This window comes from Lates calcarifer, linkage group LG6, assembly GCF_001640805.2.
Source record: "Lates calcarifer isolate ASB-BC8 linkage group LG6, TLL_Latcal_v3, whole genome shotgun sequence".
NCBI classification, from domain to species: Eukaryota; Metazoa; Chordata; class Actinopteri; family Centropomidae; genus Lates; species Lates calcarifer.
The window spans coordinates 1,403,858-1,416,640 of record NC_066838.1 but is presented as its reverse complement, the minus strand read 5'-3'; the positions used below and the strand labels follow the sequence as shown (position 1 = coordinate 1,416,640).

At 39.1% G+C, this 12,783-nt stretch overlaps 1 protein-coding gene across 2 annotated transcripts; it reads right to left on the bottom strand.

Annotated features, from left to right (window-relative positions):
* Positions 1-412: 412 nt before the first annotated feature.
* Positions 413-8,764, bottom strand: LOC108900492 (major histocompatibility complex class I-related gene protein). Of its 2 annotated transcripts, none has more exons than XM_018701562.2 (8): positions 8,511-8,764; positions 8,233-8,363; positions 7,780-8,049; positions 6,138-6,416; positions 3,969-4,271; positions 3,119-3,220; positions 2,906-2,923; positions 413-2,774 (listed from the first exon to the last, which is right to left on the bottom strand). In XM_018701562.2, the coding sequence occupies exons 2-8, from the start codon at positions 8,354-8,356 to the stop codon at positions 2,725-2,727; spliced, it is 1,146 nt and encodes a 381-aa protein (XP_018557078.1). In that variant the 5' UTR covers positions 8,357-8,363; positions 8,511-8,764; the 3' UTR covers positions 413-2,724. The 2 variants fall into 2 exon arrangements, with proteins under 2 accessions (XP_018557078.1, XP_018557077.1); XM_018701561.2 differs by having other exon boundaries at positions 8,233-8,432; positions 8,511-8,763.
* Positions 8,765-12,783: the final 4,019 nt, after the last annotated feature.

Sequence of the window (12,783 nt, the reverse complement as noted above, 5' to 3'; positions counted from 1 at the left end):
CTATGGATTTTGGATGCTCTTCTGGTTAATCTTCAGAGCAAAGTCTATTGAAGTCTGCAGGCAAACTGGATTCTCTGCTAAGGCATGGTCACTTAGCATTTCTGTTCAAGTAAATGGGGTTGATATTGAATTTTCGCTATCGCTCATCACTAGTGGTTGCTGCCTGCAAACCAATTTGGCTATCTGCTGTAGCTCAGAAGGCAAACGTTCTAACTTAAATAATAAATAAATTTAAATAAACAAAAAGACACAACCAACCCACACATACTGAACAATTTGAATGACTCTATGCAGCAGTGATTCTATGTGACAACATAAAACACTGCATTTATTTTGAAAATCCCAGGGGCTCGTTCTGCATCCTCTGCCTCCTTTTACTCAATTTAAAAGAAAAATGAGTCGTATCATCTGATGAGTTTCAGTGAAATACTTATGTCAAGTCAAGTTGGTTTTATTTATCTAGCCCCAAATCACAACAGCAGTTCTCAGGACTCTTTTCATATTGTAGAACGCCATTCCAAATATGTGAATGTGAAAGTGGTACCAGGAAAAGCACCTGGAGAAACGGTGGACACATCATACATTATACAAGATGAACCATCTCAGATGAATTATACTCAACAGACCCTCAAGTCACTTCTTTCTGAGTTCTGTACAAAGTGCAGTCAAGTTGGCCAGTTTTAATCAGACCAGTGGGGTCAGCTTATCCTTATTCCACAATAAGTGTTCTAATAATGTTCTGTATGACAAGGTAACCCATCAAATATTCTATATAGTCTATCTGTGACCATCTTAGAGCGTTTATGATTTAACCTTCATGTGGCAGCTGTCCCTCTAAAACTACATAAATAAAATTCAAAAGGTGAACTTGAAACACATGGGGAAATATGAAATAACTGTCTTCATTATTCTGTCTGATATTAAGATTTAGATGTTATTTTAAGAATCCTGATATCCCACTTCAGAAAATTTTTGAGTCGCTAAAATCTCACAGTGTCAAATCCAATTAATGAAACCAAAATCTCTCCAATTAAACCAAAGAGAAGTTTTTCAGTCTGTGGAGAGAAGCTGAGGGGCCTGGTTACATAAACTACAGCATCCTTATTCTCAGAGTAGGTTATTGTTGACCCACATTTGCATTTGCAGATTACCTACAGTCCAGAGAAATACATCAGTCATATTTTGTGAGTTGCGCTGGGGCAAAAAACACTGCCCCCTACTGTGCCTACTATGTCCAAACACTGACTTGCTGCTTTGATGATCTCAAAAAAAATCCCCAAAACTTTCTCCATGTTTTTCTAGACCTTCAAGGCTGGAACCTGCTGAAACCTGAAAAGCTGACAGAAGTCAGTCTGAGATGTCTGCATGACCCTCCTGTACTTCAATGAAAAAGTTGGTTAATGTTTTTCAGCCCAACAGGAGGGATGCACAGGTACACATGACATGTTGTTGAGATTAGGGAGGTGTGTGTGTCGACGCATTGGCGGTGTCCTGGTAGCTTCCAGAATTTGTGAAAAGATTTGTGTTTTTCACATAAATGTTTGTTACCTGTTGTTGCGACACCTGATCCTGCCTGAGGCTCCTTATAATCTGTCTGCACTTGTTTACCTGCCTCAGTGCAAAAATGTGTCTATACTTGTTTATGACAGAACTACTCTGCATGGGCCCTAATGAACTCTACAAGTAATCATTGAGTATTCTGATTGCAGAAATTAAAACAACATTAACATCATAATGACTTGGCATCACTTAACGTCACATTAGAAAACACAGGCTATGTCTTCACAGGTGAGGAGAGGCCACAGAATTCAGCTTCACTGACCTATCAACTTTAATAGGACACACGTGTGTAAATCCAAGCAGAAAAGGCAGTTTTGTACATAGTTGTGTATTGTCTGAAAAATCTGTATTAATATAATAATAGAACAATGACCTACGTGATTATGTGTACTTTGCAAAAAGTGGTGTTAATTTCCTCTTTAAACCAAAATGCTTAATTTTCTTTTTTTATTTACATGTCCTCGAGCTTTGAAGTTGCTAGCACCTTATGTGATTCCATGGTCCATGGGCTCCTCTGACGCAGGCCTTGTAGTATGACATAACTGAAGCACACACCACCACAAAAAGTCTGGCATGCTCTTAACAGTGTGACACACAAAGAAGTGAATAATGATTGGTCGGGGTGTTGCCAGTCAATAGAGATGAGACCATGATTATGATTACATAATCTGACACTGAGAAAGACAATTTCTTCTTCTGAAAACAACTCTGTAAGCTGAGTAGCCAAAACGAAGTGATGCCTAGAAAGCAGAGGGAGGTTATACAAAGGTATCAAAGTGCTTCCAGCTTGAAATTTCCTCTGTCTGAAATGTCACTCAGAAATAGTAGTTACTACAACTGTGGAAGTCAAGACAAGATCTGGAAGACCAAGAAAACTTTGAGATGCACGTCTGCTGGGTGGAAAGGCCCTAACCTGAGTCAACAGCAGCTGTTTCCAAAATGACTCTGGTTTGTCCAGATGTTGCTTAGCAGACTTCAGACACTTTGGAATGATCTTACAGGTGAGTTTCCCTCTGATGACTCTTCCATGTAGACTCTGTGCATTGACACTGCACATTTGAACGGTGCGCCACCACTCCTGTGTCAGTTAAACCTGCCTGCAGGTCCTTTTCAGTCACATGGGGAGTACAGTGTATGAGGTAACTCACTGAGTGTGTCTGACAGTCAGGCTTCTGGATCCAGTTTGGCAGAGAGCTCGGTGCTGTTGTTAGGAGCTGTAAGATCAGAGACACAGTGTTGATCTGCAGTGAAGTTAACATGCACAATATTTTGAAGTCATTCTAATCTGACAGCAGAAAGTGTGTGTCATGTCATCTGAAACACAATAAAAGTACGTTTTACTTACAAGATGGAGGGCATGTCGCTAAAATCAGAAGAGAAAAAAAAAATTTCACTGACAGTTGTAAATGAAAAAAATACTACTATACACTTAAAGTAAAAAAATAATCCATTCTAATACTCGTTTTAGTGATGTGGATAAATACATCAACTCAATGACTATAATAAAAGTGGTGAAAAAGTCAGTGAGGGAGACAATCTTTCCATTTTTCTCTCTCACCTTTCTTCTTTTTGTAAATCACAAATCCAGTGACAGCGATGACGACAAGAGCAACAACAACCACAGAAACAGTAATGGGGACGGTCATGTTGGTGGGCTTCACTGTTGAACAAAACCCCCCAAACAACAAAAAAACAAAACAAATTATTAACACAAAATGTTAACAGATGTATCTTGATAAAGATAAAGCAGGTTAGAACAGAAGTTCATCCATCCATCACTTTAATCAACTACACATGTGGGCTTGTTACTGTGGACTAGAGAGCTGAATTAATACAGCGTTATCAATGGCTATGGCTATTATCTTAGAGGTGTATGTCTACAGAAATATAGCAAAGCCCTTACATGTTGAATTGGAAAGAAAGACAATAAACAAATACAAATAAATAAAGGCAGCCATAAACAAATAAAATAAATAAAAAGAGAAATGTAAACTAAATTTAAAGACACAGAGCTTGCAAAAGTACTGTATTTAATGATCAAAGCTAAAGTTCTCCTCAGTAGATACAAGAGAATAAAGTCATATTTTGCAGGTTTCAACACAGGCTATATTCTGTGTTTTTCTGAGTACAGTAAGGAGTGGACAGGCAGCACCTTTTGTTTGTGTGGTGAAAACAACACGCTCTGTAAAATGCACTAAAACAAAAAGGACCTCCTGATAATCTTGTTGCACTCATATGATCTGACCACTGATCCTGTGACAAAGAACATGCTTTCTTCAACTGAATTATTCACTGAATTATTGAAATGTATGTATATTTTTGTTGAAGATGAATGTACAGCTGAACTGGAAGGCAAAAGCTAAAATACTCAGCAAACCACATTCAGCAACCACTGATCTCACTCTTACCCCAGTTGGTCCTGATCTCTGCTTTGTCCAGTTTAGTGGTGACGTTGTCCTCAACGCCAGAGAGCTGAAACACACAGTCGTACCTCCTCCAGTCTTCAGGTGTGACTGATGACAGCTTCAGGTCAACACTCATCTGGAAGGTTCCATCATGGTTGGGGAGGACCTCTCCTTGGTCCACGTCCTCATGAAGCTCCTCTCCATCTCTCCTCCAGAACATCACGGCTCTGTCAGGGTAGAAACCTGTAGCGTAGCAGCTGACTGGAGAGGAGGGAGTCTTCTGGAGGAGAGACACTGAGGGAGGGTCTGGAGAGAGAGGGGGAGAGAGAGAACAGGAGAGGGATAGAGGCAGTGGGGGGAGAGGGAGCAACAAGGAGTGAAGAGAAAAAGTGAGAGAAGTAATTAAAGACATACGTAAAGACATATGTTTGCTGAAAAAAATCACACTTTCATGTGTTGTATAATTTGTCAACAGGTATGCAAAGAGTGAAGTACCTTTAAAAGTGATAGTACTGCATTAAGCTGGTTTTAAAGGAGTAATATGTGGAAATGGTATTGTTGGTATATACTGTTCAAAGAAGACATGTGGTGTATGTAGATTAACGGTCCACTATGTGTGAGTAGATGTTAGTGTTCACTGCATGCTTGCTTTGTGTGAAAAGACATAATTAAAAAAAAATGAACAAGGAAGAGTTAAGAAATAATGTGGTAAAAATAAAGGTGTCTTAGTTTTAATAAAAAAGTAAATACAATCAGAACAGACCAGAACATAATGGAGTAAAGCAGAGAGAGAAAAGGCCAAATGAGGACAGGGTCTGCCCTGAACACGACCCTGCAAGCTGGAGTGCAGCCAGGAGAAAAGCACTGGGGCTTTCCAGAAAACAGTGGCCTTGGAGAGAAGATAAGAGTCTATTTTTAGAGCCCAGGTGCTTCTCAAAAGACAGTGACCTTGAAGATAACACGTGAGAGTAATTATTTTTTTTGGGGAGCCCCAAGATAGACATCTAAATGAATTAATGGTTTAGTGGTGTAAATTGGTTAGACCAGTAAAATGACCTGAGAGGCGTGGAAAGTCCACAGCCAAAACTGTATAAAAAAGGGACATAGCCAGTACTACTTTGGAGCATTTCTGGTGTATCATGGTATGCACTGTGATCAGTTCCCGGGTTTCTTTGTCGACAAATAAACTCTGCTGCCTTGGACACTGCCGACTCCTGATCATTTTTGGACACCTGAATCAGGCTGAAGAATTCTGATCGTAGCCCAGTGGTTTGGGACTTTAAACCCAAATCCACATCACATGCACAGTGAGTCTCCATGCTGGTTCATATCAGTAGCAGTGGTAGATAATTGTGGCTGACCAACCTTATAGCAGCTCTATCAGCAACACAAAGTGTGGAACATGACAACAAGTCAAGAGTCTGTAGCCATGCCAGCAGCTCTGTGAGGCTGCACTGAGGCTGAGCAGTGTAATGAGCATGTTCACAATAATACCAGCATGTTTATGTTAAACACTAAACTGCAGAATAAACAGAAAGATTTGACCTGATGATGACACTAGAGGGAAAGTCAGGGGATTTTTACAAATAATTCTCTGGGGACCATGAATGTGTTTACTACATATCATGGTAATCCATCCAATGGGTCGGCTGCCCAGCTGACTGACTGTATATTCTGTACATGTGGATGAACTCAAGGCTCAAGACACAACAGATACGTTACGCTCACAACGTACAATTAACTTTTCTTTCACATACAGACCCTCACATTCATCTAATGAGCTATAAAAACATATGACAGCACTTTCATTACACAACTACCACACAGTTTGTATATAGTCAGAGAAGGTAAGTACACCACTAAAGAAAGTTATCTCAAGGAAAGTTTTAATCGAAAGCAACTGGACTTAGTTGTAGTCTAGAAGATGTTTCACCTCTCATCCAAGAGGCTTCATCAGTTCGTGTTTGCAGCTGACCAGCCTGGGACTGGTCCAACTGGCCAGTTGCTTTCGATTAAAACTTTCCTTGAGATAATTATGACCTGGATGAATGAGAATATTCACAGACTAAAGAAAGTTGCTACAGGCAGAGAAGAAGGATTCATCTTTTTAATGATTCACAGCAAATCAATATTGTTGTGTTCATGAAACTAGGTCAGGTCGTGTGATTCTACCTGTTCTCAGCAGAGAGCTATTCCCATAGTCCACATACTTCTTCAGCCACACAGGGCAAATCTGAGTGAAGAAGATCTCATTGTGGTTTATTCTCAATTTGTCAGCATCCCATCTCAGTTTGGTGATGAGAGCCTGTGGTTTCAGAGCGATCCATGTCAGTGTCTTCAGGTCCAGTGATATGAAATCTTCTCCATCATAACCGTACTGCATAAAACCAGTAACCTCTCCAGTCTTTTCATCCCATTCACAGCCATTTATCCTCTGTAAAATGTGGACACCTGTGACAGTGACAGACAGACAACAGAGACTGCAATTAATGATGTACAGACGATGTCTCCACTGAGAAGATGGTCTTTAAAAATACTCTTCATTGTGTAATGCTGCTGTTGTAACAGTCTTGTGTTGTTTGTGCTCATGATTAGAGAGTAGATCATCATTCTTTATGAGTGATGAAACCCAATATCTGCTTGCTGTTTAAAACTTACAGTGATTTTATTTTTCTATACATTCCTGAATGACACCATGTCATTATGTCTTCCTGCATTCTGTGCGCATCAAACCTGTCTGGATCGACCCATGGTTTAGGATTTAAAATGCTGACTATTCATTTAAATAAAGCATTGTATGTATGTATACACATATCTATATATATACTGGCAGTTCTGGATGCAGTCCTAGGTTTAAGTGACCAGCACAACTGGCAGGAATTCATAGAATTGTGGTTATTAAATAATTTCTGTTGGAATATCAACTGGGCAAAGAGGAAAGTTGGAAAACTCCAGGGACCTAAAACCTAAAACGCTTACTGTGATGATAAGAAAAACTAGCCTGATTCTGCTGACAACCTCTCCAAGGTAAATGAGATGAAGAAAATCTTGGCACATGGCAAGTTGGCAAAAACAGGTGGTTAAAACAGGTTTGATGGGACTATTATTGATGGTGAAAACACCATATCAAATTTCAGGTCAACTGCTACTTTCTTTAGAGAACTGAGTACTCAAAACTGGAAACTGTAGGCAAACTGATATAATAGTATGCTTTACATTGATTACTATGTAAAATTATGGCACAGTGTGAAGGTTAAAAGATTACTGCAGATAAAGGCTACCACATTTTAATACAATAAAAGCTGAACAGATTGGCTTGATAATATTTTATACAATGAGGGTCTGATCTGAGTGTGAGTGTTTCTGTTCTTCCTGTATGTCTCTCCTCATAGTTTACAACCTATTTAATTAAGTGACAACTCAGGTGAAAACTTTTTTAGTAATGACCCTGGCTGGAACTCCTCCTTTAAAAGAGAGAGAGGTGGGGGGGTCCTGATTATTAGTCTCATTCAAGATGAGTCAGACCTGCACAGAACTGAATACCAGCGATCAATGCACAGTGCCTGAATTCTGATGAAGATTCTGATGAAGATGAATAAATGTGAAACATAAATTATTTTTTACATTTACTTATTTCTTTGTTGTTATTTGGAAAAATGTCACAGGCCTGATTTATTCACTATCAGTCAAGGTCATTTATTTATTTTCTGTCACTTTTGGGCCCCCAAACTGTAGAGGGTCATTTTACTTACTAACTAAAGATGAAGAACAGTTTAACAGTAAAAAGTTAAATATAACGTAACACATACTGTACCTTCACTTTGGTTGAAGTCCTGCATCAAACTAGAAATTCTGGCTTTGAAGACCCTCGGCCGATTCTCTGAACACTCTCTAGTGTACCAGTCCAGGTGCTCAGGGTCGTTATCAAAATAGGTTTTCACCCAGTCCTGTTTTACTTGTGGTATCTTTCTGATGCTGTCGCAGTAACCTGTCAGAATGTTATCAACGTGAACCGCACCCACAAACTCTGGGAAGTTTGGGATTCCAGATGATATAGTGAAGAAATACTTCAGGGAGTGTTTCACTGTGGGACAGACAGGGTCTCAGTGTAAATGTTCACATCATCACAACACTCATCACAAATCTGATGTCTTCAGCTGGAACCTCGTATTGTAGCAGTAAAAGCGAAACTAAATCAGGCAGGACTGTGAGGCAGCAGCCAAGCGGAAAGTAAAGAGTTAATAAATAATTAAAATGTGAATCTTACCTGTTGATGAAACGTCAAAGAAAAGAAGCAGGAAAAATAACTTCATCTTGTTTTGATGCAGGGGTACAGGTAAAGGACCGAGTCGTTCTAAGTTTTTCCCCGTTTCAGATTCATTGCCATTCATGCTTCACCTGAAAAGGGGCGGCGAACTATTCATTACAGCCATGATGTCCCGCCAAATCCAGCTAATGAACCAAAATCTGTCGAATTCAACCAAAAAGAAGTTTTGCAGTCTGTGGACAGAGGCTGCATCACGTGGTTCCAAACACTGCAGTTACCTTGATTTGAGGGTAGGTGAGCAGGTGGAGTATAAACAGACAGCCGTCAGATCACACTCATCCTGGGTCCATTTCTTGTAGTGAGACTGAGCAGCGAACAATGGCGAATTTTGCCTTTCAGTACTTAATTAGAGAGGATCTCTCCTTGGTCCACGTCCTCATGAAGCTCCTCTCCATCTCTCCTAGAACATCATGGCTCTGTCAGGGTAGAAACCTGTAGCGTAGCAGCTGACTGGAGAGGAGGGAGGAGCGAGGGAAAAATCACTGTTCAGCTTTACGCCACTATGGGATGCCAAATCATTACGCATGACAACCATTACAATGTCACATCTGTTTATTGTTGGATGTACTATATTTCGAGTGGGAACAGGGGGGAAGAAAGAGACAACAGAGGTGAGGAGAGAGTGAAAGACAGAGAGAGAGAGAGGATGAGAGAAAGACAGCGGAGACTAAAAAAAGAGGAGTGAGATGAGAAGGAAAGTCAACCAGCAAACTGCAGTAAACCACAGTGAGACCCCAGTGCAGTCAACTACTAATGGTTGAAACAAATACAGAAACAGAAACATTTGATTAGTGCAGCAGAGCAGCATCTAGTAGTCTGTGTCAGTGATGTGTGTGTCAGTGTCAGTTTCAGCTTTAAAGAGTTGTGTATGTGTGTAAACATGAGGGAATATCTGGGAAGAATGATTCCATCTCTCCAGTGGAGGTTCAGAGAGCAGTGAAACTGTCCTGGTGGTTAAGTTTTCACCTTTAATTTGTCATCTGTCTATATGTTCTTGTAGATGTAGACTGATTTTAGCTGAAGATGGAACAGGACTAAAAAAGAGCAATTAAATATCTTCATCTTGTTTAGAGAAAGAGAGAATGTCTGACTGAAAACACAGAACAAACAATATCACTTGTTTTTCTTCCTCTGAGTCTCTGTGTTGAATTTCCAACTAAACCTGTTTATAGATTTTTTCCTTCTTCCTCATACTATTAACAAGAACATGTTGAGGCCTAAATTTGTTTTGCAGAATGGCATCAAATGTTGTGTGGTTCCCTGCCTCTGATTGGTTCAGCAGCTGAGACACTGCCCATCCTACACCCTGGTTTCCTCCCCCTCTCCTAGAGCTGGAAGAATGCCCAGTCCTGTTCATCAGTCACTGCATCCCAATGTTCGTCTTACTTTGATTTGTCAGCAAACATCACACATACATTTTTGTGATTTTGTTTTTATAATGATTCTAAAATTAGCTACACACACAGTCTTACATGCTGAGTGTTTGTGAGATTCCAGGAAAACTGTTACCACACATTGAAAGAAATATACAAACAGAATATTTATGTATAGTTATGTATAGACCAGAGAGGATATTTTCCCCTACAGTATTTTATTGGGGTGTTGGCTGAAATTTTTCTGTTTATGTCAAACCTACTATATGCATGTTTGGCTAGAATAACAACAGAGGTAAATAAACATGATTTTTGAGGTTTCCAAAGGCTGCACGGGAAAAATGTTTTAGTTCTGCAGTCTTTCTTTTTTTCTTCCTTATTGTCTTTGGTCTCTCTGACAAATATCTGCAGAAAAAGCTGAACAGCAGCATCAGTTCTCTGCAGATGTCAGTCCTGTCAGCTCTCTGATTATCCTCACAGGCATCCCTCTTCAGTGTATCCTTTGAAACCTGAAATGTTTAAATCTGATCTGTGAATTCACACTTGACCATTTTGGTGTATCTTGTGACTTTCTGGTGGTTTTAAGATTTTAACTTCTCAGTATTCAGTAAAAACAAGTTCTGCTTGATGCACATTTATGATACAAAACAGAATAAAATATTGATGCAGTGGTAATTTTATTGAGTTCTGTATCCTCCTGTATCTTTATTGGAAAAGTGGTAAAGACAGAGTAACAAATAGAAAGGGATCCAGACTTCTTAGTGTTTATGCTTTAATATTCTCTGCAAAATGATTACTTTTAGTCCAAATTGAAAAAACTTAAATCAATATTATGACAAATATAATAAATATAAATATTACACTCAACAGTTTTTGTTCACTTACAGAAATTAAGGAATATTATGTCTGTATATTAGTTTCAGGAAGGGTGGGGTGGGACTCCTCACATGGTATCTGCATAGTGTAGCTGACATGATGAAACACTCGCTGTGGTCAGTTAAGAGCTGCTGAGAGGAAGTTTCTGATTGTTAGCCTGAACCCTGAAATACAGATGAGAAATTCATAATAATATTATTATTTTATAGAACATAATTATATATTTAAATTCATCATTTATTAGCGTTAACATTAATAAATGTTCACATTTCACCAAGACTTACATTACTGAATACCCACTGATTCCATCATTCAAAACGATAATAATAATGTGAGTGTCATTAAACTAAACACTAATACATAGTGTGATAATGTGACAGAAAAGAACCAACAATAAGAACTTTCTCATCTTGTTCTGATACAGACGTACAGGTAGAGGACTGAGCTGATTCACCTGTTGGCTTCTGCCCAATGCTTTTTCCAAGTGGATGGAAAAAGGTGGAACTTCTTTGCCCTGAAAAGCAGAGACAAAAAACTGCAGAGACAAAAAACTGCAGTGAAGTCAGGCAGGTATCAGATCAGTGTAGTCAGCTTATCTTAGTCTACAATAACTGTTCTTATTCTGTTCTTCTGTATGACAGGATAACCTATTAAAAGTCTGTCTGTGATCATCTTAAGGTGCTTATGGTCTAATCTTCATGTGGCAACTGTCCCTCAAACTACAGAAATTCAAAACTGGTAATGCAGGACTTTTACTTGTAATGGAGAATTTTTAGATTTTGGTTTTACTTCCTTTAGATAAATAATAGATGTGAGGGACTGTATGAAAGTGAAGAACAGCCTCATTCTGTGTGAATAAAACACTGTTGATGAATGGTGTGCCCACACATACATGTTTATAATGCAAGCTGCATCTACAAAGATAAAACATCAAGAATATACTTCCAGTTTGGTTTAAGCACTTCTTCAAATTGTGTAATTCTTCTTTAAAGAGCTACTAGCAAAAGAATGTCACTCAGAATAGTAGTTAAAGGGAACTGTGGAAGTCAAGACAAGATCTGGAAGAACAAGAAAACTTTCACATAAAACTACATGCCTGGTGCACCACCATTCAGTGTCAGCTAAACCTGCCTGCAGGTCCTCTGCAGTTACATGGTAACTGTTTGGTAGAGATCTCAGTGCTATTGTTAGGAGCTGTAAGATCAGAGACATGATGCTGATCCACTCATGGTGCAGTGAACTTTTCTAACCATTTCATGAAAGAAAAATCCTGAAAACGCTCATCTGCACAGTAATCTGAAATCACAGCAGAAAGCGTCTGTCATCAAGATAAAAGATGGAGGGCATCTGGCTAAAATCAAAAGACAAGACAAATCATTTCACTTACTTTTGAAAATGAAAAAATACTCCAGCGAATATGAACCCCTCTTCTACACAACTTCAACTAAAAAAAATTAATCCATTCTGAACACTCAGTTTTGTGATGTGGATAAATACATGAACTCAAAGACTAAAATAAAAGTAGTGAAAGAGTCCTTGAGGTAGACAATCTCTGGGCTTCACTGTGACAAAAAAAAAAAAAAAATACTCTGGCTATTATCTTAGTCTGTGAAAATATATTAAAGCCCTGTGTTGGTTTGGAAAGAAAGACACGAAATATTAAACAAAAGACAAAATATGAAACTTAAACACTTAAAAAAAAAACATAGCAACTTTTTGTAAAACACTACGGATTTGCTTCGAAAATCCTGGAGTCAGGCTCAACTTCCTTGGCTTCCTTCTACTTAGTTTAATATGCAAAGCATGTAATAGAAAACTGATCGAAGCTTCATCCCGTTAATTTTAACATGCCACTTCCACTGGTGGTCTTCATCGAGAGTCTCTGACCCAGTCTTGTTTTATTTCAATAATCTTTGTGTTGGTGTTGCAGCAAACTGCCTGCATGACAACAACCTGTCTCACTACCACGGACTCCGGGAAGTCCGAGACTCCAGAGGACTGTTTCACTGTAAGACAAACACGCATCATCATCACACTCCTCAAGATTATGATTTAGAAAGATTCATTAAAAACTCATGTCCTCTCAGGTAAAAGTGAGACTAATCGATGCGTGTCGTGAGCTTGGTAACGCTGCGGGAAGTGCCCTGGACATGTCCGTCTTTCACTGCGGTATTGTAATGTCGCCCAACAGCCACCGACAGCTCATGTTCACTGTCAAGTCAGACGAAGTTGACCTACAAAC

What these genes read in the sequence shown, in the direction of transcription:
- LOC108900492 (XM_018701562.2), bottom strand. Translation starts at nt 8,356, where the DNA reads ATGAATGGCAATGAATCTGAAACGGGGAAAAACTTAGAACGACTCGGT. An exon ending in GGACTTCAACCAAAGTGAAG is followed by an intron (nt 6,417 to 7,779) that starts GTACAGTATGTG and finishes TCACTGTCACAG; the next exon opens with GTGTCCACATTTTACAGAGG. An exon ending in AGAGATCAGGACCAACTGGG is followed by an intron (nt 3,221 to 3,968) that starts GTAAGAGTGAGA and finishes TTTGTTCAACAG; the next exon opens with TGAAGCCCACCAACATGACC.